The sequence below is a fragment of the Gekko japonicus genome, unplaced genomic scaffold (genome assembly GCF_001447785.1).
Source record: "Gekko japonicus isolate JY-2015 unplaced genomic scaffold, Gekko_japonicus_V1.1 scaffold111, whole genome shotgun sequence".
In the NCBI taxonomy this organism is placed as follows: Eukaryota; Metazoa; Chordata; class Lepidosauria; order Squamata; family Gekkonidae; genus Gekko; species Gekko japonicus.
Genome location: NW_015171505.1, coordinates 1,803,083 through 1,826,129, shown reverse-complemented (window position 1 = coordinate 1,826,129; position 23,047 = coordinate 1,803,083). Strand labels below are relative to the sequence as shown.

The following is a 23,047-nucleotide window of genomic DNA, read 5'->3' as shown; positions in this document are numbered from 1 at the left end:
CAGTGATGCTATTAATGTCACCAGGACCTTGGTGAACACCCGAGGTGACGATGATAGACCAAAAGGCAGCGCTCTGTATTGGTAATGTTCCTCGTGAAATGCAAAATGCAGGTATTTCTGATGTTCTGGATGTAGTGGTATGTGTAAGTATGCCTCCTTGAGGTCCAAGGAGACCAAGAAATCATCCTGATGTAAAGCTTGAAGGATGGAGCTTAAAGATTCCATGCGGAACTTCAGTTGAACCACCCAAACACTGAGTTCTTTGAGGTTCAAAATGGGCCTCCATTCTCCTGATTTTTATGGGACAAGAAAAAGGATAGAATACACTCCCTGGAAGCGCTGCTGAGTTGGGACTGTCTCTATCGTACCAATGTCCAACAGGTGCTGGATGGCTTCCCTCATATGTATCAGCTTGCTCAAATTGCTTGGAACTGGAGAATGAATAAAATGATATGGGGGTAGTGATGAAAACTGGATCTTGTACCCAGACTCCAAAATAGAGAGAACCAATGCTCCCTCTGCTGTGGAGTATTGTGAGCAAAATTCTACTTTGTGAGCTACTGGCATTAAAGCTGTGAGCAAGCGATTTGGCTACTGCATAAATTAGTTTTCTTGGGAGCCATCCTCCCTGAGCGAAGACGAAAACGTGTGAGCCGGAGGCTAAAAAACTGTGAGCTAGCTCACACTAACTCAGCATAGAGGGAAACAATGGAGAGGACCCAAGAATCTTAAGTGGTCCTTCCCCATTGTGGGGTGAAATCTTGCAGCCTCCCTCCTATCATGGAGTCATGCTGCTGGCTTTTTCCCTTGATAAAACGTGTGAGCCGGAGGCTAAAAAACTGTGAGCTAGCTCACACTAACTCAGCATAGAGGGAAACAATGGAGAGGACCCAAGAATCTTAAGTGGTCCTTCCCCATTGTGGGGTGAAATCTTGCAGCCTCCCTCCTATCATGGAGTCATGCTGCTGGCTTTTTCCCTTGACTGTTGTAGTCCTTCTTGGGTCCGGAGAACTGCTTACTCCGAAATCTTGACTGGGAGGAGGAAAAACAGCCTCCTCTATTGTCCCTGTAATCTCTGCCTCTGAATGGCAGCTTGTAAAGGTGAAAGGACTGAAAGGCTCTTGGCTTAAAGTCCTTTTTGGAATCAGCTGATGACGGCATAGCTCGCTTCTTTTCCTTGGTCTCCACTAACACCTTCTCCAAAGGACCTTCGCCAAATAGAAGCCTTCCCGAAAACTTTTCTGTGGACAGGTTTGATTTTGAAAGTGAGACCACATCCCACTGCTTGAGCCATAGATTCCTTCTCACCACCACGTTAGCTGCCTGAGATCTAACGGAACATTGTAAGCTATCCTGAGAGGCATCTGCTGCAAACTGGGCTGCATGCTTTATTTTGAGCAGGGATCTCTTTACGGTGAGTGGATCTGGTTCAGGATCCTGAAGCAGATTGTCAGACCAAATCACTATGGCACGTGTGAAATTTGAGAAAACTGCAGACACTCTGATGGACAAGGATGCTGCTTCATGTGCTCTCTTTAGCACTGTCTCATCTTTCCTATCCACTGTATCTTTTAGTACATTGTCCCCATATTTTGATAGGACCGCTCCTGAGTGTAGTGCCACAACCAGAGCATCCACTAAAGGTGCCTTCAAGTCCTCCATGATCTTATCCAGAAGGACATAAAACCTTTTGGCGATGGTTTGTAAGGTTGAACCACCCCCAGGCACAGCCCACTCTGACCTGATAACCTCCTCAAAATGTTCAGGAAAAGGACATTTAATTGTTTATTTGGCTTCTTGAAGCCTCTGGTATCCAGGTCAGGAGTGGTCTTGGAGGTCTTTTGTACCTCTGTCTCTACCTTGTAGTTAAGAGTTGAGGCCACCTTCTTAAGAAATCTCTGAAATCTGGTAGAGCTTTCTTCTGTGTCAGAGTCCTCCCCAGACCGTTCACCTTCCTCTCTGTCTGAGCCAGTGATTGTCACATAACTAAGGGATGGGGTCCCTTCCCCCTCTGAATCATGTCTACTAGTCAGCCTCCTTGATTTCTTAGGAGGAGGTGAAGACTGAGACCCATCATTATCTGGTTTCTTTTTACCAAAGGACCTCTTTCCCCCCCCAACTGACCCCTCTGCTGCACTTCTGACTCTGTAGGTATAGCCTGTGGGAACCAGGCTGCCCTCCATGTATTCCAGTATGTAGGGGACTGATCAAACATAGTGGGGGGGGGAGGCACGGACCCCATACTTGCACTGGCCATGGCAGTGGGTCCCGCCATGGTGAAAAAGGCTGGGATGAAAGGCGCCCCATAATAGGCTGTTCCGCTGAGCCTGGGGTCTTGAACCGGTGAGGAAGGATTAAAGGTGTTTGGTGGGGCTGCAGGAAACTCACCGACAGTTGCTGCCATGGAACCTTCAGCCATACTCTTAATAGCTTGCCCCTCCTCCCCCTCCCTTTCTGGCTGCCTGGAGGCAGATCTGCTTAAGCTTAGGTGATTCCCCGAGGCCTCAGGGGCACCCGCCTGCTCTTCGCCTCGTCCTGATGCCAAGTCAGCGTCCTGCAGCCCTTTCCCTTTGCCCAAGACCTTGGGCGGGCATGGCTTGCCTTGATGAGGGACACTTTTCCTTGAGGGTCCTGCGACCGGAGCCCTTTTTGAAGACTTCTAGTCCATCTTTAACTTCTCCTTTTTATTTATTTATTTTCTTTGTAACTGAAGTAGAGAGTAGAGCTAGGCTCTGACGACCCTCCTGAAGCAGCAGGGCTATCGAACTGGAGGGACACCCATGTTCTGTCCTACTGGGCATGCTCAAAAATTTGCATAGCCCTGCCTGGAGCGAGAGGAGGCATGGCCTAACCAGTGTGGATGCCTTCCCCCACTGAAGGAGAAGGAGAGAATCTGACAAAACGGAATTTCTATTGGGAACTGTGTTCGCACATCACTCTTCAGACAGCACTATCTAGAAAGACATGTAAGGACCAAACATATTTTGTAGCACCAATTCAGTTAGATAAACACTGATTGGTTTGGTTCAGACATGGTTTAAGATGATGGTCTGGCTCTGGGTTGGCATGCCTATATTTGGTACAATAAAGATAAAGTGCATTCAAATTTTTCTCAGCATATAATAAGGGGAGCACTGATTAAATACTGGCAAAATCTGAAAGAAAAATACTACGAGAAAATACCAAGATGGGTCTCCCCACTCGAAGCATTTATTAAGCCGACACTTCTGACAAAAGATAAGATAAAAACATATGAGACTCTACTAGATAAAAAAAGATAAGATCAAAAATTTAGCTACAGTGAATATTAATTTAACATAGTGGGAATCGGTTCCATTGCAATCCATATATAGTAAAGGTAAAACTACAGGCTTTTTTTATGGGAAACAACGAATTAGATAAGATATGGTTGTCAACCAGCGACAAACTGATACAAAGAATATATACGTTCCTATTAGAAAGATACATGCAAGATGAGATGGTTAAACCCTCAATGATAGCTTGGATTAAAGATATAGGTTATACTATAGATATTGATGATTGGGCCAAAATATGGAAGACAATGAACAGCTTACAAAAAATATATATACAAAATGTTCCATAGATGGTATTTGTCACCTGATAGAATTGCAAAATGTGCACCAAAAATCTCGAAGAACTGCTGGAAATGTAAGAACAATATAGGAACGTTTATACATATGTGGTGGAAATGTTATAATATGCAAAAATTTTGGAAAACCGTTAAACAAATGATATTAGAAATAATGAATGTGAACCTAAAAATGGTACTTGAAACATATCTGTTAAATATTATCCCCGATAATTTTGACCAAGACGATAAATATTTACTAACATACATCTTAACCTCATCAAGAATAATGGTAGCAAGGTGCCGGAAAACGGAAAAACTACCCTCTAGAATAGAAATAGCAAAGAAATTGCTGGAAATAGCTGAACTGGATAAACTAACAATGCAATTACGTGGCAAAGATGAAACAATATTCCAAAGAAAGTGGTTGAGAGTGTATAAATGGTGGGGAAAATATATCATGTGTAAGGCCTCAAAAACATGAATATATATGTATAAAATTGCTTTTGGCTGTATACTAAAAAACTAAATAAATATTTTTTTAAAAAAAAGATGATGGTCTGGCAATCCACTTCACTCTAACTCTCAAAACACAATCTGAAATCATGGTTTGAAGTTTTATTAGCCAAAGTTAGTTTTAACTATGACTTCTTATTATGTATAAACACAGATCCCATGGTATTCCCCTGGTGCCACCCTCACTACAGTGTGGGCTAGGTAAACAGCAACAAAACCAGCATTTGTAAAAGCAAAAAAGGAACTGAATGGTTGACTGTGTGCAGAATCCTGATTTCATCAGCTCTGGAGACAACTACAATTTTTGAGTATCAACTGAGGCCTCACAAAATGTGTTTTAAGCTTTTCTTCATAGTTATAAGGCTTCTGAAGCAAGTTAATCAACAGAAGTAAAACAACAAACAACAAAAACATCAACAGTGTTAACATAACTAGAAGTAAAAAACTGCAATAAAGCAAATAAAACCATAACATGTAAACAAATACATTTTAACATTTGATAAAAGGAACCAGAACATAAAGCAATAGTGGGGTCCTAGATATAAAAAATTATTTCTCAACAAAAGAGAGATATGAAGGACTTCCACCAGAAATAAGCAGAACATGAAAGCCATCATCTCCTTACCCTTTCTAGGGATTCTTCCAAAATGGCTTGATTTCCAAGGGTAAGAGGCTCTTTATCCACATCAGCTTTTTTTCTTGCACTTCCTAGGGTATAACTTGGACATTCAGCAGTTATTAGAAGTGTGACTAGGGAGGGGCCCAGACCAGAACACGGACCTAATTTTTCCATGGACCGGGGCCCAGGATGTTCATAAGGTCTGTGTTGGCTGGGCTTGCAAAAGCCGTTTCAAGGGAATGTGTTCCCTTGAAACAGCTTTTGCAAAGCATGCAAGTGAAAGCGAAGTGGCGACTTCACCCATTTCTGGCTCACAAGTGAACCAGAAGTGGGTGATGTCACCACTTGGTCTTCACTCATTAAGTGCAGCTTTGCAAAAGACATTTAAAGGGAACATGGTCTGTTAAACATGGCCCGGTCTGTTAAACATGGAGGTTCGTGGTCCAGAGAATTCGCTATTGACATGTACTGGTACAGAACTCAAAACTGAGGTATGATAATCAAAACTTTACAAACACCATGCCAAAAGGAATAATAATGTTTATTAATGCAGCATTCTGCACTAACCAATTGTCATGTGCCCACTTTGAATTCTTGGATTAATCTGTAAAATCTTCACCTATATTTTGAACTGTTTGTAATAACAGAATCATAGCTCAACAGGATCAGAATCTGTTGTTTTACTACCAGACAGCCTTCAATGCAAGATTAATAGCACAGGTAATTTCCTAGCTGCAATATTTAAGGGTAAGTTTTGTATTTTAATGGTTGCATAAGAAAAACATGGTAACTACAGTGGTTTCAGATAAGGCTTCAGACAAGGATCAACAGAAGTACAGTGTCCTGATCACATGAAATGATGGTATCACTTTACTCTCCTCCGGTTAGACCTCACCTAGAGTATTGTGTTCAGTTTTGGGCACCACAATTTAAGAAGGATATAGACAAGCTGGAACATGTCCAGAGGAGGGCAACAAAGATAGGATTTGGTCTCCAGACCCCTCACTATGTGGAAAGGTTGAAAGAGCTGGGTATGTTTAGCCTGGAGAGGAGACAACTGAGAGGTGACATGATAACCATCCTCAAGTACTTGAAGGGCTGTCATCTAGAGGATGGTACGGAGTTGTTTTCTGTCGCTCCAGAAGGTTGGATCAAAACCAATGGGTTGAAATTAAATCAGAAGAATTTTCAGCTAAACATTAGGAAGAACTTCCTGACAGAGCGGTTACTCAGTAGGTGGTGGGCAGCGGTTTCTCAGTAGGTGGTGGGCTCTCCTTCTTTGGAGGTTTTCAAACAGAGGCTAGATGGCCGTCTGACAGCAATGCTGATTATCATGAGGGAGGGCAGTAAGGACTGCATCAGCGCTTAGTTCTTGTGTCCCTTTCTTACACGCCCAGGGAAATGCTGATCACCACTTTGGGGTCAAGAAACCATTTTTCTCCAAGCGAATTTGGCTGGAGATCGTGGGGGTTTCCTGTTATCTTCTGGGCATCACAAGTTTAAGTGTTTATACTATTGTCAATTATTTGTATGCACGTTTGCAGCAATTTTCCCTTACTTTTGTTAATCTTCTGGGCATGGAACAGCAGTCACTGGGGGTGTGGAGGGGGAGGTATTTGTGAATTTCCTGCATTGTGCAGGGGTTTGGACTAGATGACCCTGCTCCAGCTCTATGATTCTAAGGCAAATCATCTGCATATAATCATATGAATTTTTAAAAAACGTCTCTTCTTTTCTTAGCGCCAATGAGTTGATCTGCATAGGTAATAGTGACATCAGTGGACATAAAACCATTATAACCGTAAGAATCTGAAGGCTGGAAGGAGGCTGTGTTCATTGCCATCCACTTAAATACCAGCAAGACTGAGAGCCAGTTCTGACTTCCCCCCCACTCCACGTACATCAGAATGAAAATGTGTTTCAGGGGGGACACACCAATGCACAAAAAACCTAAAACCCCTTTCCTGAAATTTAAAGGTAGGAGCAAAGGAGTATAGTTGCCAGCTGCCTGGAAAGAAAAATATCAAGTCCCTTTAACAGAGGCTTAATGGTGTGTTATCACCATGTCCTGTAAAGCTTCAGTGATCCATTTCCACACAATAAACCTCTATTAAAGGGAAAGAACATTTTTCTCCAGCCCAGTTGGCAACCCTGGCAAGGAGTATCTTTCATCAAATTCCTTGCACAAGAGAAGTCGCTCCAGAACTTTGAGACTCTTATCCAAGGCTCACTGTATTTAAATTCCCCAATCTAATGATAAAAAATTGAAAGTTTACCTTGCAATTTTAACTGTTATTTCTTACCTTTCAAGGCAGTCAATATTCAAACAATACAAATCTCGTTTATAATCCAGATGTCTTGGGGTGCATCTGTAAATGCTTCCAAGTGTCATTTTGCATCCAGAACAAATTAAAGTTTCAAGCATACTACAAAAGCAAAAATAAAAAATTAACAACTTACTTAGAGACAAACCACGGTTATGCTAACGTCATTTATTTGATTATTAAAACACTTATATTCCTACTTCCCTTGTGCTTCAAGATGGCTTACAATAGCTAAAAAAATTCACTAAAAATCAAAAATAAAATAGCAAACCCCAAACATCTTATAGTTTAGAACACAGCAATGTTCCACTTTCTGCAAGTGAGAGACATATTATTGAACAACCACAACCGAAAAGAGTAGTTTCAATATCTATCTCAATGTATACATATATCATATTGAAATAACATTCCGTCCTGTGAGCCAACACACAGCAGCCTAGATATTTATTTATTTACTTCATTATATTTATACCCCGCCCTCCCCGCAAGCGAGCTCAGTTTCAGTTAGTTTTAATGGTTTTTAGCATGTGTGTTTATTATGTACCTATATTTTTAAGCTGTTAGCCACCTGGGTGGCCCTGATGAGAGCAGACAGGCAGGGTGTAAACTCGGTAAATTAACTACAAAAATGACTTCCTACTACTACTTTCTCCCCACTGCAGACTCAATAGCCTATAAAATTCTCAATTTTATGCTCACAAAAGCACCTAAGTCACAAAAGCACCTAAGTCAGGGCAGAATGGAGATTCAAATCTGGGTCTCCCAGATCCTAGTTGGCACTATGAACCCAAACATGATCTTTACTAGCTCATATAGATTTTTAAAAGCAAAATAAAAAGGGTAAAAAAGGATGTGCTAGCTATAAGGCATATTTAACTTTCCCTTTGGAGCTGAACACTGCTTACCAGCCACGCTCTTCTGGCCAGCTTGAAAGCTTTTGCTCTTTGTCCACAGTGACAGTAGGAGAAACACCTATAACAGGGAAAGATACAATTACATTAAACACTCTGCCCAGTCACTTTACCATGGGCTTACATGGAACAACAAGGCATGGCAGTGAAATGGCATTGCCTTCTGGTCCAAGGTAGGTTCCCATTGCAACTGGGTCATGCTACAGTGTTCTAGTCAAACAACTGATAAGCATAATTAGAAACAGTACCCAGCAAGGGCCTGCAACTGTCTTCATGTCCAACATCCTTAACAGAAGCAGGTGAGCTGCTTGCACCATATCGTAAAGGAGCCAAGATATACTTTTCATGAAGTCTTATGTAAAATAGGAGTCATCCAACAGGATCTGGGACCAATCCACTGGTGGCAAAATAACATAAGATGATCTAAGGTCTCTATTGCACCTGATCCACAATCGCACAATCTATCTGAATACTGTTTTTTAGCAAAACGGCCACTTAGCACTACAGTTGGAAAAACATTGTGGCAAAATATCTATTGATAGTGCTATTTTTAAAGCGGCTTTGAAATGCTGTAGGTAGTTTTATGTATGCAAATTTTAAAATTCTAAAACTAATTTCCATAATATCATGGGATTTTATAGAATGTATGGAAGTTTATAAAATGTTGATTAATATTGTTTATGAGTATTTTTATTAGTTTTTATTGTAAAAATGTTTGGTCTAAATTATCTTGTAATTATATGTAATGCGTTTTATAGTAGCTGCTTGTACGTTTGGCTTAAGACCTCTGGTCAATGAAGCTAATAGATGAAAGGACAGGACCTTTGATTAGTGAGCCTATGTCGACTTGATACATTTTACAGATATTACTATTCCTTCCCACACACACACTGTAAATCTGATCTCTTAGCACCATTACCTCAGTCAAGGGTTGGTGCACATTAGCCCGCAGAGTATATGGTTTGTTTTCCTTTCTCCCTCTTAGGAATGTGGATGTAATTTAAACAGAGGGAAGGGTGAATTATGTTTGGGAACAGAATGGATAAACACTTTACAAAATAACAGACTCTGAGCTCCATCCTTTTTTAATTTTTAAAAAAGGAACTCTGTATCTGTTCAGTGTGCCAGCTTAGGATCAAGGATGATCATTCTTAATAAAATTGTATACTCTGTCAGCAAAAGCTGTAACTCTTTTTCTGTTCCAGACTGATTGGGGGGGGGGGGGGGAGTTGTGATGGGTTTTAGCAAACTCCCCTAACAGGCTGACAGTGTGACTGGCCCAAGGTCACCCAGCAAACTTCCATAGCATGAGTGGGGATTCAAACCCAGGCCTCCCTCTTAGAGCCAGTGTGGTATCGTGGTTAAGAGCAACAGACTCTAATGATTCCCCACTTCTTCACATGAAGCCAGCTGGGTGACCTTGGGTCAGTCAGTTCTCTCAGAGCTCTCACAGTCCCACCTACCTCACAGGGTGTCTGTTGTGGAGAGAGGAAGGGAAGGCAACTGTAAGCTGCTCTGAGACTCCTTCGGGTAGTGAAGGGCGGGGTATAAAAACCAACTCTTCTTAACCACTACACTGGCTCCCACTGGTTTTGAGAATAAAATGGGCAGAAGGGACCAAAAATCAACCAGAGCGCTTTGAATAACAGGATAAAAATCAGAGAAACATCATCTTGGGCAATATGCAGTCATGCCACTCATAAGCACTCAAACATGAGAACCTTAGAAACAAGAATGGAAACTTTCAGAACAACCTATCCCCTTCCCCCCATTCTTGGACGTCAATTCACGAATATACAGGAGATACATAACTGATATAAATTGCCCATCTTCTCATTGTACACTTGGGAAAGTCTCTCGCCCTTTGTTCAGGGCTGAAGGTTTTTTGGCTGTATGGGGGTTGAATCTGCTACTACCTGGTCTTGGGCTCTTTCGGTGGCTACCATATCAATGTGGAACAATCTACCTAATCACCAAGCCTAATCACCACTATGCAAAGTTACGCTGCGGTTTGGTTTTACCCGCTTTTTAAATATTTCGCAAACTGCCTTGCATCCGTACTAAGACACTGACAAGACGAAAAAGTTTTCTAGTAGATAAAGATGAGAAAGCCCTCTTTCTCAAGGAAATAAGCTGTGAAGAGCCTTTTCTTCTCTTCCCCGCCCCGCCATCCCCTCGGCCCAGTCTAGGCGCGCTCACTCCTGAGGAGGAGACATCTGGTGTTTTCGTCGTTGGCCTCCCAGTCCAGCGTGTCTCCCACCGCCCGCTTACAGCCCGCGCACAAGAACACCATCGGCTGTTGCTCTTCCCCGGCCACCGCCTTCATTGTGTCTTCTTGGTCTTCGCTACCCGGAGATGGTATCACAGACAAGGAGGCCTGTTCTACAGAGCGCGGCGGTAGCAACCTCGCCATCGCCGTTCAAAAAACCCGCCCTTCGCCTCCTCGGCGCCAACAACGGAACTAGGCAAGGAGGACCGTCCAGGACAAAACTCTATCATCTTTATGCGCATGCGCCGGAGCGACGGCTACTGAAAGCGGTTCGAATCATAGAGTTGGACGGTACCTCAGAGTCATCTAGTCCAACCCCCTGCACAAGGCAGGAAATTTATTTATTTATTTATTTATTTATTTATTTATTTATTCACAAATTCACAAATACCTCCCCCTCCACACCCGCAGTGACCGCTGTTCCGATTTTTTAAAAAACGACATAAAGAAGTCATGGCCTATAGCGGCCAAAAAAGATTGTTTTTATTTTTTACCGGAAATGTATGCCGAGTGTCTCTGCCCTCCCTCCCTCCGCGTTTCCGCCGAAAAGCGACAGCCAATCGCGATCAGTGGTGGAAAGGAAAGCACGCTGGGAAGTCGCGAGATTGAGGGCGGGGTCTAGAAAGTCACCGGGACCCAATGGCAGGGGAGCGCCCTGGAGCCAATGGGAGACCGAGGTGGCGAGCGCGCCAGAGTTGGGTTGGGTGATTTGATCCGGGGGCTAATGACGGCGCCCTAGACTGGGACCCCGCAAATAGTGGCGGGGGAGGGGGACGTATGGCAGGGTCGGGCTCAAGTCTTGAAGCCGTGGGTCAGCGCTCTGTGGGGCACGGCGTGGCGGGGGCTTCCTACTAGCAGCACCTCATTGAAAGGTCCTTGTAGGCCAGGGTGCACGGAAGAAGGGCAAACGGAGGGGGACAGTTAGGTAGGGCAACAGGAGCATAGTGGTGGGGATATAGTGGAAACAGGTATGTTAGATATGATTTTGTTAGCAGATGAAGCAGAAAGATTTGGGGATTGTGTATTTTAGGTTGCGCTAACGAGTGGGGGGTGGCTGGCTGTCTAATGTGCTTGCTTTTGAAATAAGATCTCAGTGGGACATTTCCCAGTGAGCATGCCTGAAAGGCTAAAAGCACTGTGATGAAAACTGAGTAGAGGACTGTGATGTTCCTCAGAGTTGCCTGCTTGCTAAGTCTGGGTGAAGTACAAGGTGACTGGAATACAGAATATCTGCCGCAGCATCATGACCTGCTCCCACAATGTTGTCTTTCTCCTGGACACGGCCAGTTCTGTGCAGAAGGCTCATCTTCATCTGGGCACCTTGAAGATCCTGAACTATTTGGGCAGCAGGTTTGGCCTCGACAAGGTCCAGTGGGGCTTCAAGTTCTTTGACTCCTTAGGTGTCCAGGGCAGAATTTCACGGGTAGGCAGTTTCCATGAACTTGGATCTCGCAGCTGGGAAGATTTTGAAGAGGAGCTAGAGGCCAGGTTTGAAAACTGTTACCATGCTTTGAACTTGCCTGGATCATCTTCTCGAGCCACTCTTGCTCAGAACATGCTGAAAGAAGCATTACTTGATTATCAGTGGGACCGACCTGAAATTGCTTCTCCAGCCAAGGTGGTGTTGAGGAGCCAGAAGAGCAAATTAACTGTGACTTCAGAGAAGCCCCAAAGGAGCTCTAATCCTTCTGAGGATTTTATGAATACCGTTTTTCTCTTCTCTCCCTGCCCTCATTCCCAGAGAGAATTGCAGCACTTTGTTTCTGGAAGTCATGCTCATTTGTCTCATGAGCTGCCTACTTTGCAGGACCTATCAGAAAAATTCATACCCAAGGGAATTCAGGAAATGATGGCAGCTCAGAAAATCACTTTGCATTGGGTGGACACTGCTGATGACTCCACGGTAATGAGAGAATTAATCACTTGTGATCAGTGTTCCCTCTAAGCTGAGTTACTGTGAGCTAGCTCACAGTTTTTTAGCCTCTGGCTCACACATTTTTGTCTTAGCTCAGGAAGGATGGCTCCAGAGCAAACTAATTTATACAGTAGTCAAATCGCTTGCTCACAACTTTAATGCCAGTAGCTCAGAAAGTAGAATTTTTGCTCACAAGACTCCACAGCTTAGAGAAAACATTGCTTGTGATGCTGAATCTCAAATGATAAGCTAACCTTTCTATGTGAATTTTGTTAAGCACACATATCCATGTCTTCCTCCAAGAAGCAGAGGACCTTATACTCCATGTCTTCCTCCAAGAAGCAGAGGACAGAATATGTGGAAATTACTATTTTATTGATACAGTAAAACTGAAAACTAGGGTGGGTTGCAAGAGAAGGTGAGTGAGCATGATGATTGGTCATCCTGTGAATTTCCTGTCTGAGTTGACATTTGAGCCCAGATCTCATTAATGTTTAAGGCTGGGTGTGCCTGCATTGTGTGCATTCTGATGCATCTGTGGAGCTTTGGTGCACACAGATTACAATATTCAATTTAACAGAGGGAAGAACTGCATATATGTATGGATACATGTGCAGAGTAGCCCCCACTGTGTAAGTGAATATTATTGAAGGCCACCCTTGCACAAACCAGTTATGCATGTTGGAACCCTTGTGTGTGAAATACATCAGTGTATTGGAACAAGAACATGGAGTATAATCTTGGGTTTCTTTTGTGTCGATCTTTGGCAGAGATCTGTGTCAAATGTGACCATTGAGGTACTGATTTGCTTCACCGGGATATGGGATATAATAGTGCTACAGCTCTATCTGTTGCCACCATTCATACGCTCCTCTCGTGTGTAGCCACAGGTCTGACCCATTTGAGGATTACTGTTCTAAATCAGGCAGAGCCTGTGTTCAGCATTCACTGATACCTTGCTTGTCCATGTAAATACATGTAGTCCCTGCAGGAATTTCAACATACCGTGTGGTTGTTCACAGAGAGCTTTATGTGGACTTGCCTTTTAATGGGAGGAGATGATTGCAGGTTCATTGCTAACAATCATGCCTGGGATGACAATTGTTTGCATTGTTGGAAGAAAAGTCACTTTTTCTTTGGGGGGATATCCTTAGTTCTTGATTTGTTTAAAAGAAAGTGGTTTAGTTACTGATTTTTGTTTCGTAAAAACTGAAGTATCTGAGTTTTGCCCACTTGTCCTTTTCCCCTATCTATAAAATAGAAATAACAGCATTTTTTGGTGTGTCTTATCAGCCTGACATATAATCTATAAATATCACCAGCCTATCTCTAGCCTACATGTACACACACATTGTACTTGTGTGGCATAAGTAGCCCAAAGGAGGGAGGTCTTTTATAGTGCTTCCCTCCCTGGTCACTTGAAGTCTGCTGTTACAAGTACCTTTTTTTACAACCCTGCTTTTAATGCAGGCGAATGGCCCATCCAGTGCAACACTCTGTCACACAATGGCCAAAAATACCAGGTGCCATCAGGAGGTACACCAGGACACTAGACATCAGGAGGTACACCAGGACACTAGACATCAGGAGGTACACCAGGACACTAGAAGCCCTCCCACTGTTGCCCCTCACCCAAGCACCAAGGATACAGAGCATCGCTTGTCCCAGACCAAGAGTTCCTATCTATACCTTCTGGCTAATAGCCGCTGATGGACTTCTGCTCCATAGGTTTATCCAATTCCCTCTTGAAGCTGTCCATGCTTGTAATTGCCACCACTCCTGTAGCAGTGAATTCCATGTGTTAATCACTCTTTGGGTGAAGAAGTACTTCCTTTTATGTGTTCTAACCCGACTGCTCAGCAATTTCATTGAGTGCCCACGAATTTTTGTATTGTGAGAAAGGGAGAAAAGTACTTCTTTCTCAACCTGCTCTATCCCATGCATAATCTTGTAAACCTCGATCATGTCACTCCTCAGCTGTTGTTTTTCCAAGCTAAAGAACCCCAAGCACTTTAACCTTTCTTCATAAGAAAAATGTTCCAACCTTTTTATCATTCTAGTTGCCCTTTTCTGCACTTTTCACAATACTATAATATTCTTTCTGAGGTGAGGTGACCAGAATTGCACACAGTATTCTAAATGAGAACGCACCATTGATTTATTCAGGGGCATTATGATACTGGCTGATTTGTTTTCAATTCCCTTCCTAATAATCCCCAGCATAGCGTTGGCCTTTTTATTGCAGTCGCACACTGACAACATTTTCAGTGAGTTATCTACTATGACTCCAAGATCTCTGTCTTGGTCAGTCTCCTCCAGTTCGGACCCCATCAATGTGTATTTATATTTAGGATTTATAGCCCCAATGTGCATCACTTTGAATGTGGCCACATTGAACCCCATTTGCCACATTGATGCCCACTCGCCCATCCTTGACAGATCCCTTTGGAGTGCCTCACAATCCTCCTTGGCTCTCACCACCCTGAACAATTTTGTGCCATCTGCAAATTTAGCCACTTCACAGCTTAATTAATGAATGAAGAGGTTAAAAAGCATCGGACCCAGTACTGAGCCCTGCAGTACCCCACTGCTTACCATCCTACACTGTAAAAATTGCCCATTTATACTCATGCTGCTGCTTTTTCTAAAAAGCATGCCAGACAAATGTATAGGCAGGCCTCTTCGCTACAACAGAGAAATGCTGGAAGTGAACAGTTCTTTGCATGGTATTAAGAACAACAGTTTTCATGTACAGGGAACTATATTTAATAACAAAAATAGCATCTTGAATTACAGCTTTTATTTTGTATCATATAGGTTTCGTAGCATACACTTTACTGTTATCCCCTCTCTGATATCACTAAGTGGAGCCTTTCTGTTTTCTTCTTTCAGCCTCTTGATTCTCCAGATCATGTTGGGTACCACACATTGGCAGAACTGCTGCGCATCTTGAAGGGCACCATTTTGCCATCAGAAATCTTCATTCGCCATTTAAATTGTCACAGAACGCAGACCTTCCCTTTGGAGTCCATATCGCCTAAGCTGTTCTCATCATGGGCTACAATCTTGCCTTTGGATTCAACCCTGAACTGTCTATTCTCTTCACCTTCTGCATTACAAGCATCATTCCCCCACCTGGAAGGAATGCTATTTCTAAAGAGTGATGGTAATGAAAGTAATGCTGCTATTATATCCTGTAAGGGATTCTTGACCAAATTAGGGGAACTCAAGGTCCTATGAAAAGTAGACTTTGTGTTGGTCTGTATTTGTATCTCTGGATGAGTTAATGGATCTAGTTTTATGCAGTAAGGCTTAACGAAATTAAATTATCTAAGTAACAGCAATCATGAAATTGAACTCTGAACTAGGCTGCCTGGAATTCTTAATGCAAATATGCAACTTATTGCTAAAGTCATCCTCATGAGGAATGGAAAGTAGCAAATGTAATACCATTAAAAAAGGGCCACATAGCAGAAAGGAAGTTGTTGTGTTAATGCCTGTCCCAGATAAATTTTGGGGAAGGCATTCCTTGCTTTTGTTGACATGTTTATTTCTTTCTGTGCATCCCAGGCTAGTAAACAAAGTGCTAACCTTTGCTCTTTCCAGAGTTACCAGTTTACTTAATCCATTACTATATCTTGGTTGGTTTGCTTATTTCTCCTTCTTTGAAAGCTTATTTTCAGTCTCACTGTCTTCTGTTTATTGCCTTGAACAGGAATACAAAAGCCACAGAGCTGTGCTGTGACCCTGGAGCCCTTGACTGTGAGCCAAAGGTGTTTTGAGAATCCAGTCAGTATTTTTCTTAAATGCACAGTGGCAGGCTGGAATATGATGCATACTAGTAGCTTCCCTGCAGAGAGCTGGATAATACAGAGTTCCCCACTGGGCCAGTCTGTTCAGGAGATGTCTTTGTTTCAGCATCTTGTAAGGTGTATCCTGGCTCAAGGATTACATCTGGTAAGTGGCCCATTCTGTTTTGAATAATGTCTTATGTCTAGTTACAAAAAGATAAGTTAACAGATATTGTGCAGGGCAGGACTGTGCCTCTTTATTTCTTTTATGTCCCATCTTTCTACAGCACAGGAATGGGTTTCCCAAAGGGTCTTCAACACTGTCTAGACTTGCACTTTATTTAGCTTTGAACAGGGAACTATACTGAACTCCTTAGTACCATTCTTGGGCCAGTTCTGTTGGTTAGTTCATTCCTCATAAATTCTGTATTGCCACCACTGCTTTTGCTCATAGAATCACAGAGTTGGAAGGGTCCATACAGGCCATCTAGTCCAACCCCCCGCTCAATGCAGGATCAGCCTAGAGCATCCCTGACAAGTGTTTGTCCAGATGCTGGTTACAGACTGCCGGTGAGGGGGAGCCCACCATCTCCCTAGGCTGCTGATTCCATTGTTGCACAACTCTTACTGTAAAAAAGTTTTCCCTAATATTCAGCTGGTACCTTCCCACCCTTAATTTAAACCCATGATTGCGAGTCCTGTCCTCCGCTGCCAACAGGAACAGCTCCCTGCCCTCCTCTAAGTGACAGCCCTTCAAATACTTCAAGAGAGCAATCATGTCCTCCCTCTTCTCCAGGCTGAACATTCCCAAGTCCCTCAGCCTTTCCTCTCCAGATTTTGTTGGTTTTTACGGGTGGCTTGAGGGAGCAATCCTAAACTAGTCTACTTGGAAGTAAGTCCCATTTTATTCATTGGGGCTTACTCTGATGAAGGTGTTCTTAGTGCTGCAGCCGGAGTCATCTAGCTGTTTCTGAATTACTGTGCATCACCTAGGTTGGTAACTCTGTGTAACTCTTGCTTGTGTACCTGTGTAACTTTTCCTTGATCTTTGTTTCTTGTTGGGAAGGTTGCTGACGTGTCTCCATCAGGATCCTGTTCTCCCTGTACTGGGATTTTTTCCCCCATCTCCAGTACTGCTGCTGTTCTTTCTCTTCTGTGTGCTGAAAGAATGGCTGAAGTTGAAAGATGCCTCCTTCAGACTGCTGAGGAAGGGAACCTTTCCACGGAGGATGACTTTAGCTCCCCTGAAATGGTGAGCAGCATGCTCAATCAAGTAAATGACCTGAAAGAAAATGGCCCAGTTAGCCCTGGTAAGTGTATTTGCATATTGAAAACTGCCATTTTTAATACAACTTGAGGGAATCCTTCAATGTTACCTGCTGAAGAACCCTTGTATATTGCAAAAGATTTAGGGAGTTGTCTGTGATTTTTGTGAGGTGCCATCAAGTCCTGTTGGCTCATGTGAAAGAAAGAGGCCTAAAACATGCCCAGCAATCTGTCAGAAGGGAAAATTGGTAGCTGGCTGCAAGCTGTCTTTTAGGAAATGTCTGTAACTACCTTCTGAGCTACTGAGGGTTCCTCCAAACAGTTTGAAAGCCTTTGATCTGAGTGCCTTAAAACAAAAGTCCAGTAATATTTTAAAGACTAACCGCATTCCAGCATGAGCTTTTGTGACTCTGAGCTCTTTTCTTGAGATGCTTTTCGTTTTGAAAATCAAAGCCACTTTATCAGACACAACAGGTATCTGATCTTTTTGGTTCCTGGTTTCACTCTTGTTCTTCTCTAATCAGTACATTTTTTTTCTGATGGCACAGCCATTTTGTCTAAGGTAAAATCCTGGGCACGTTTAAACCGGGGAATAAGCACAAGTGAACCCATTGTGATTTGACATCTGAGTAAATCTTCATAGGATTTGAGGCTGAATTCTTTTGGCTGGGGGAGGCTAAGGACATTGATTATTATTTAGAATTTCTTTTGTGTTTGTGTGTGTACGTACACATGTCCAGCAGAGACTACACTTCCAGAGTGGGTACAGCAGGAGCTGTTTTGGACACATCGCTGGAGCCCTGTAGTGATTGAAAGCTGGTACCTATTGTCAAACCTGTGTGGAGGAAGCTCCCCTTTGATGGAATCATTAAGGTAATCTTCAGGGACAGTCTTACATTAGAGTAAGGCAGACCTAGGGTGCAGGATGCTCCCTAATTAGCCTCATTAACATACAATTTTAGTCCCATTGAACTGAGCTCCAGAACTGTACGGACACTCAGTATGGTGTATTGGTTAGAGTGGCAGACTAGGATCATGGAGACCCGGGTTCAAATCCCCACTCTGCCCTGGAAGTTTGCTGGGTGACCTTGGGACAGTCACACTCTCTCAGCCTAGCCTGCCTCACAGGGTTGTTGAGAGTATATAATGGAGGAGAGGAGAATGTTATAAGCTGCTTTTAGTGCCCATTGGGGACCAAGGCAGGGTATAAATGAAGTAAAATAACAGGAATTATGTTATTTATATAAAGCATTTATTAGCAACTTTCTACCTTATAGGAACTTAAGGCAGCTTACAATGTAAATGATAAAATACAATAAAATACATGAAAACTGTGTGTTAAAATCAATAACTTAAAACTGCCAGTAGGCAGGAGAATGAACCAAATGCCATCATGTATAAAACTGTCTTCACCGCCTCCTAAATACCAAGAGTTCCCTTGGGAGGTTGTTTATTTCAAGCTCATTTCTCTCTCTTTTTTAAAAAAGATTGTGTTACGATAAATCACTTGGTTTGAAAAATTGGTGCAGGCTGAACACACAGTTTAATCAGTTTTGGATCCCTGTATTACATTCCGGCTACATGGATGGAATTAGTGGTGGTCAAATAAAATGCTCTGCCTTTCCCTACTGTGGCAAGCTGGTGGAGGGTCCTCATGTTCCCAGATGTCACCGCAGTGATGGTTAGAAGGGGTGGGAGGGAGAATGCCTGTGTAAGGTGCCCTAACATTGGCTTGAGAGGGGAACATGGCTGTACCAATTGGAGCAGAAAATATTGTCTGCAAGTGGCCCCAATCTTGTCCCAGATCCTGGGCTGTGAACTGTAGCAGGGATCCCATTTAATCAGCAAAATATAGGTTCCTGTGTGGTTTTTCCATTCTAACAGTCTTTCACATGTAACCATTCTTGCAGGCAAGACCATGCAGCCATGCAGTCTGGAATGGCACAGGGTACCATGACTGAGTTAAGTGGTACAGGAAAATAGGTATTCTGGTCCCTAGCCAATGCAAGGATGTTAAGTTCCACAAGCTGTCCTCTGCAGCAGGGAGAAGCAGCTTTCTTTCTCCTTTGGCCAATAACCCTTATTTTGATTTTCTCACTACAGGTTGCTGCAAGGAGCTCCAGCTACTGTGGAAGAGACACGGAAGCCAGAAATGGAGCTGACCCATAGCCTGTCTGAATTTTACCACCAGAGAGCCTCCAAAGCCTCTGCTACATCTCGTCGACGGGATCACAAAAAGAGGCGTATGCACAATTTATGTTTTTGCTGGTCTTCTTGGTGTTTTGCATGACAACCATCCCCTGTACTTATCTTTTTTACAGAATAAGTTCTGCTGTCCTTGATTACATAAAGCTTTACAACATTTGAATGTGCTCGCGTGCTTGGTTTGTTGGATGATGATCATCTGTGATTTATCTGGACACACTTTTTAAAAATTTGGGCAGATGGCGCTCCCCAGACTCCTGTCAGGCAGAAGATGAAGACCATGCCTCGTTCCCTTAAGATGCTGAACGTTGCGAGGCTGAACATGAGAGCCCAAAAGCTCCAGCCAGACGAAGAGCTGGCAGTAAGCGAGAAAGTAGCCCAAAGGCTGCTGCCTAGAAGAGCAGATGACGGAGTGGAAGAAAAGGAAAGAACTGTGAGAGCTAAATTAGGTATGTGTAAAATGAGATCAGCATGTCAGTGCACTAGCATCTCTGGCACTCCCCTCTGTATTACCTCCAGCCAACTGTGTTCTGCAAGACGGCAATGCAGTATGTGCCAGTGTGGTGGTTAGAGGGCTGGATTAGGAACTGGGAGACCCTGATTCAGATCCCTGCTCTGCCATGAAAGGCTGCTGGGTGACCTTGGTCCATTTGCACATTCTCAGCCTAACCTACTTCATACGATAGCTGTGGAAATAAAATGGAGGAGGAGAACAAGGTAAGCTGATTTGGTTCCCATTGGGAAGAAAGGCAGGGTATGAATGAAGTAAATAAATAAATAGATGCTGCTGTAGTAATGTCTTTAATTGAGATAATGGGATTCTGTGTCTTAGCAACTGATTACAATTAAAATGACAAGCAAGGAGTGGACTGGCCTTAAGAGCTATGGCAAGACCCACTGAAGGGATGGGAGCTAAAGCTAAAAGAGTGAATGGCAGTTGTCTCCCTCCTTCTGCCCTGTCATGCATGCACACACAGATACATGCATACTTGGGTATGATCATGGATTTTAACTGTAAGGGGCTTTGGGAGCCAGTCTAGCCCTAAAGCAGAGTATGAATATGTGAAATAAATGGGGTTGGAGAGTGGAAGAGAATATGGAATTCTGTATGCTGCTGTCTTTACTAGCATCCAGTATGCTTTATGGGGTAAAAGCAGGAGGCTACTCCTGTTTCAGGGGTGTTATGTTGTAGCATACTGATGGCGAGTGCTGAGTTTCTGGATTAAGAATAGGGGAAGGGAAGCAGTGAAGAGTACGGCAGTGCAATCCTAAACAGGGTTACGTTCTTCTAAGTCCATTGAAGATAACGGGCTTAAAAAGTGTGACTGCTTAGGATTTCACCATGTCTTTATAGTAAAAGGCATATGGGGGGGGGAGTTAAGCAGCTTAAGACAGGATAGCCTTTGGTTGCGGGAGAGTGGATGGTGTTAGCAGTAGACACTGGTCTGTGGGGGAGCAGAACTGTGTGAGTTTCCTTGCTGTTGCAATCCTGAGCTTCACACACTGGGCTGCTGCCACACAGATGTCTTTGTGATGGCTGCTGTGTAACACACACAATGTTGGAATCTGCTTTTTACCATTCATTGGAAAAGGCACTGCTACTGTCTTCTACGTAAGTGCCATAAAGTTGCAACCGACTTATGTAGCTTTCAAGGCAGGTGAGAAGCAGAGATTGTGCATTTCTCTGCAGAGTCTTCCTTGGGGGTCTCCCATCCAAGTACCAACCCCACCTAACTTCCAAGATATGACGAGATTGAGCTGTTACATACTGCTTCCTCTCCTCCACTGTTTTCTACCATCTCCTTATTAAATGGAAGAGGTACTTGCTCCAAAATAAAGTTTAGTGGCTCATTAGTATTACTGGGATTGTATGAAGCATTTGTGTCAAATTCTTGTTTTTTGTCAGTTACATGTTTTTATGTCTGTATGTTTGGAAAACAGACTTCAAAACTGAGGAAGAGATGGTCTCCTATGCAACTGCAAGCTACCAGAAGGCTGTGGCTGATGGAGAAAATTTGTCCTCATGTGCCCGTGATATTGTGGCAGCTATGAGCATTTTTCAGATAACAAACGAAGTCCAAGAGACAGTGGTAGGTGGACAGACATGCTACAGGTGAAGTGTACATATGATGCAGAGCTGTTCCTAGGGGAGGTTTGACACCAGACAGTTTGATGCCTTTACAATTGAGATTTTATTTAATTCATTTGTACCATGCCTTTCTCCCCGATGGCAATCCAAGGTGGCATACATCATTTTCCTCTCTTCCATTGTGTCCTCACAACAACCCTGTGAGGTAAATTAGACTGAGAGAATGTGACTGGTCCCATGATCAATAAGTGCAAGAATTCTTTCTGTTACATCATTGTTCTAGGACCCCTGGAGCTTCTAAGAGTCAGCACTACTCCTTGTGCTTGGTTCTGATTATGAAATGGCACTACCTGGATTAAGTCTAGTGAAGGCTTTGCCTTGCCAAAAAGGGCTTTTAGATGGTGAGCAGCTTGCTTCCATGACGGTGTTTGACCTTTATATTTGCAGACCATTATGCATATTTTGCAAGCCTGCAGTTTTAGCTAGAATTGTGCTGCATCTGCTTGATATCTCCAGGAGGTTTTGCCTTTTCTCTGTTTGGTCTCCAAGACAGTTGAGTCTGGATGGTTTCCTGTTTGGAGGCTGTCATAATCTGATCTCTCGCCAGAACACTGAGACCATCTTGGTGAGTTGATTAATTTTAGCTTCAGTTAGCTTAATTCTTTAAAAAATAGCATCCACTGTTTTAGCAGTTAACTGAACAGATAACTGGATAAGAGCCCCTGAGTTGATAGTACCATTACTGGTGTTGGCGTGTTTAACAACTGTGTTGCCTTTGTTGTCTCCTTGGACTAGAAGTGCCTCTCCCCATGTCTTTACTACATTGGTGTCAGGCAAAAGATTAGCCAGAGGTGCAAAGCAGTTTGAAGTAGGAATGGTACAAGCATGAGGGGAAACATCTGAACCCATGTAGTCATCAATTTTCATCTGCTTGCTGGCTGGTGGGAGGGAAAATCCTCTCCATCTCGAGCCCTTTTACAGCCGCCAATAAAAAGGCTCAACAACTCTCTTTCCCGTTTCCTTTTCTTATTCGCCAGGCAGTTCTCCCAGCAGAAAAGATTACAACTGTTTTCTTTGCACCAGGAAAAAAGAAAAGTATCTTAATTAACTTGCTGTTACAGACCTTGCTACATGTGGGAGGTGCCGGCATAGACAGAGGCAATAAAATAGCAGTTCCTGGAGAAGACACTTTGTCTTGAGCTTAAGATATGATTTTAAAACATACTCTTGGTTAAGCTCTTTTGGAGTCATTTAAAAGTCATTAGGGCTCCGATCACACGCACAATTAGCCACGCAAGAGGGATGAATGCCAGGCGGATTTAACGGGCGCGATCACATGGACACATCTGGCAAGCGTTGGTCTTCTAATGGTTTCAACCGATCTTTGGAGTCCAATATATCCAAATACCTTCTTGGTAATTCTTCCTGGTATGCATTTGGGAGTGTGATGGCTTCTAGTGGAACAGTCAATTTTGAGATTTTTATATAAAAGCGCTTATGGCCGCGGGCACATGGGCAGGAAAATGCGGGGGGGGGGAGCGTGGCTGTTTGCC

General features: G+C 43.2%; 2 protein-coding genes across 2 annotated transcripts in view; one reads left to right on the top strand and one right to left on the bottom strand.

Moving 5' to 3' along the window:
• Nucleotides 1-10,402, bottom strand: part of MIS18A (MIS18 kinetochore protein A) — a 13,209-nt gene extending 2,807 nt beyond the window's left edge. The window contains exons 1-4 of the mRNA XM_015419265.1: nucleotides 10,159-10,402; nucleotides 7,954-8,020; nucleotides 7,028-7,150; nucleotides 4,731-4,824 (exon numbers count right to left, since the gene is read on the bottom strand). Of these exons, the coding sequence (XP_015274751.1) occupies nucleotides 4,731-4,824; nucleotides 7,028-7,150; nucleotides 7,954-8,020; nucleotides 10,159-10,372 (498 nt within the window). The 5' untranslated portion in view covers nucleotides 10,373-10,402. The remainder of the gene's footprint in view (nucleotides 1-4,730; nucleotides 4,825-7,027; nucleotides 7,151-7,953; nucleotides 8,021-10,158) is intronic.
• An 897-nt stretch (nucleotides 10,403-11,299) lies between these two features.
• The window catches only part of TICRR (TOPBP1-interacting checkpoint and replication regulator), a 43,451-nt gene continuing 31,703 nt past the window's right edge, over nucleotides 11,300-23,047 (top strand). The window contains exons 1-8 of the mRNA XM_015419245.1: nucleotides 11,300-12,131; nucleotides 15,036-15,309; nucleotides 15,859-16,100; nucleotides 17,001-17,244; nucleotides 17,941-18,073; nucleotides 19,304-19,443; nucleotides 19,645-19,854; nucleotides 21,347-21,499. Of these exons, the coding sequence (XP_015274731.1) occupies nucleotides 11,472-12,131; nucleotides 15,036-15,309; nucleotides 15,859-16,100; nucleotides 17,001-17,244; nucleotides 17,941-18,073; nucleotides 19,304-19,443; nucleotides 19,645-19,854; nucleotides 21,347-21,499 (2,056 nt within the window). The 5' untranslated portion in view covers nucleotides 11,300-11,471. The remainder of the gene's footprint in view (nucleotides 12,132-15,035; nucleotides 15,310-15,858; nucleotides 16,101-17,000; nucleotides 17,245-17,940; nucleotides 18,074-19,303; nucleotides 19,444-19,644; nucleotides 19,855-21,346; nucleotides 21,500-23,047) is intronic.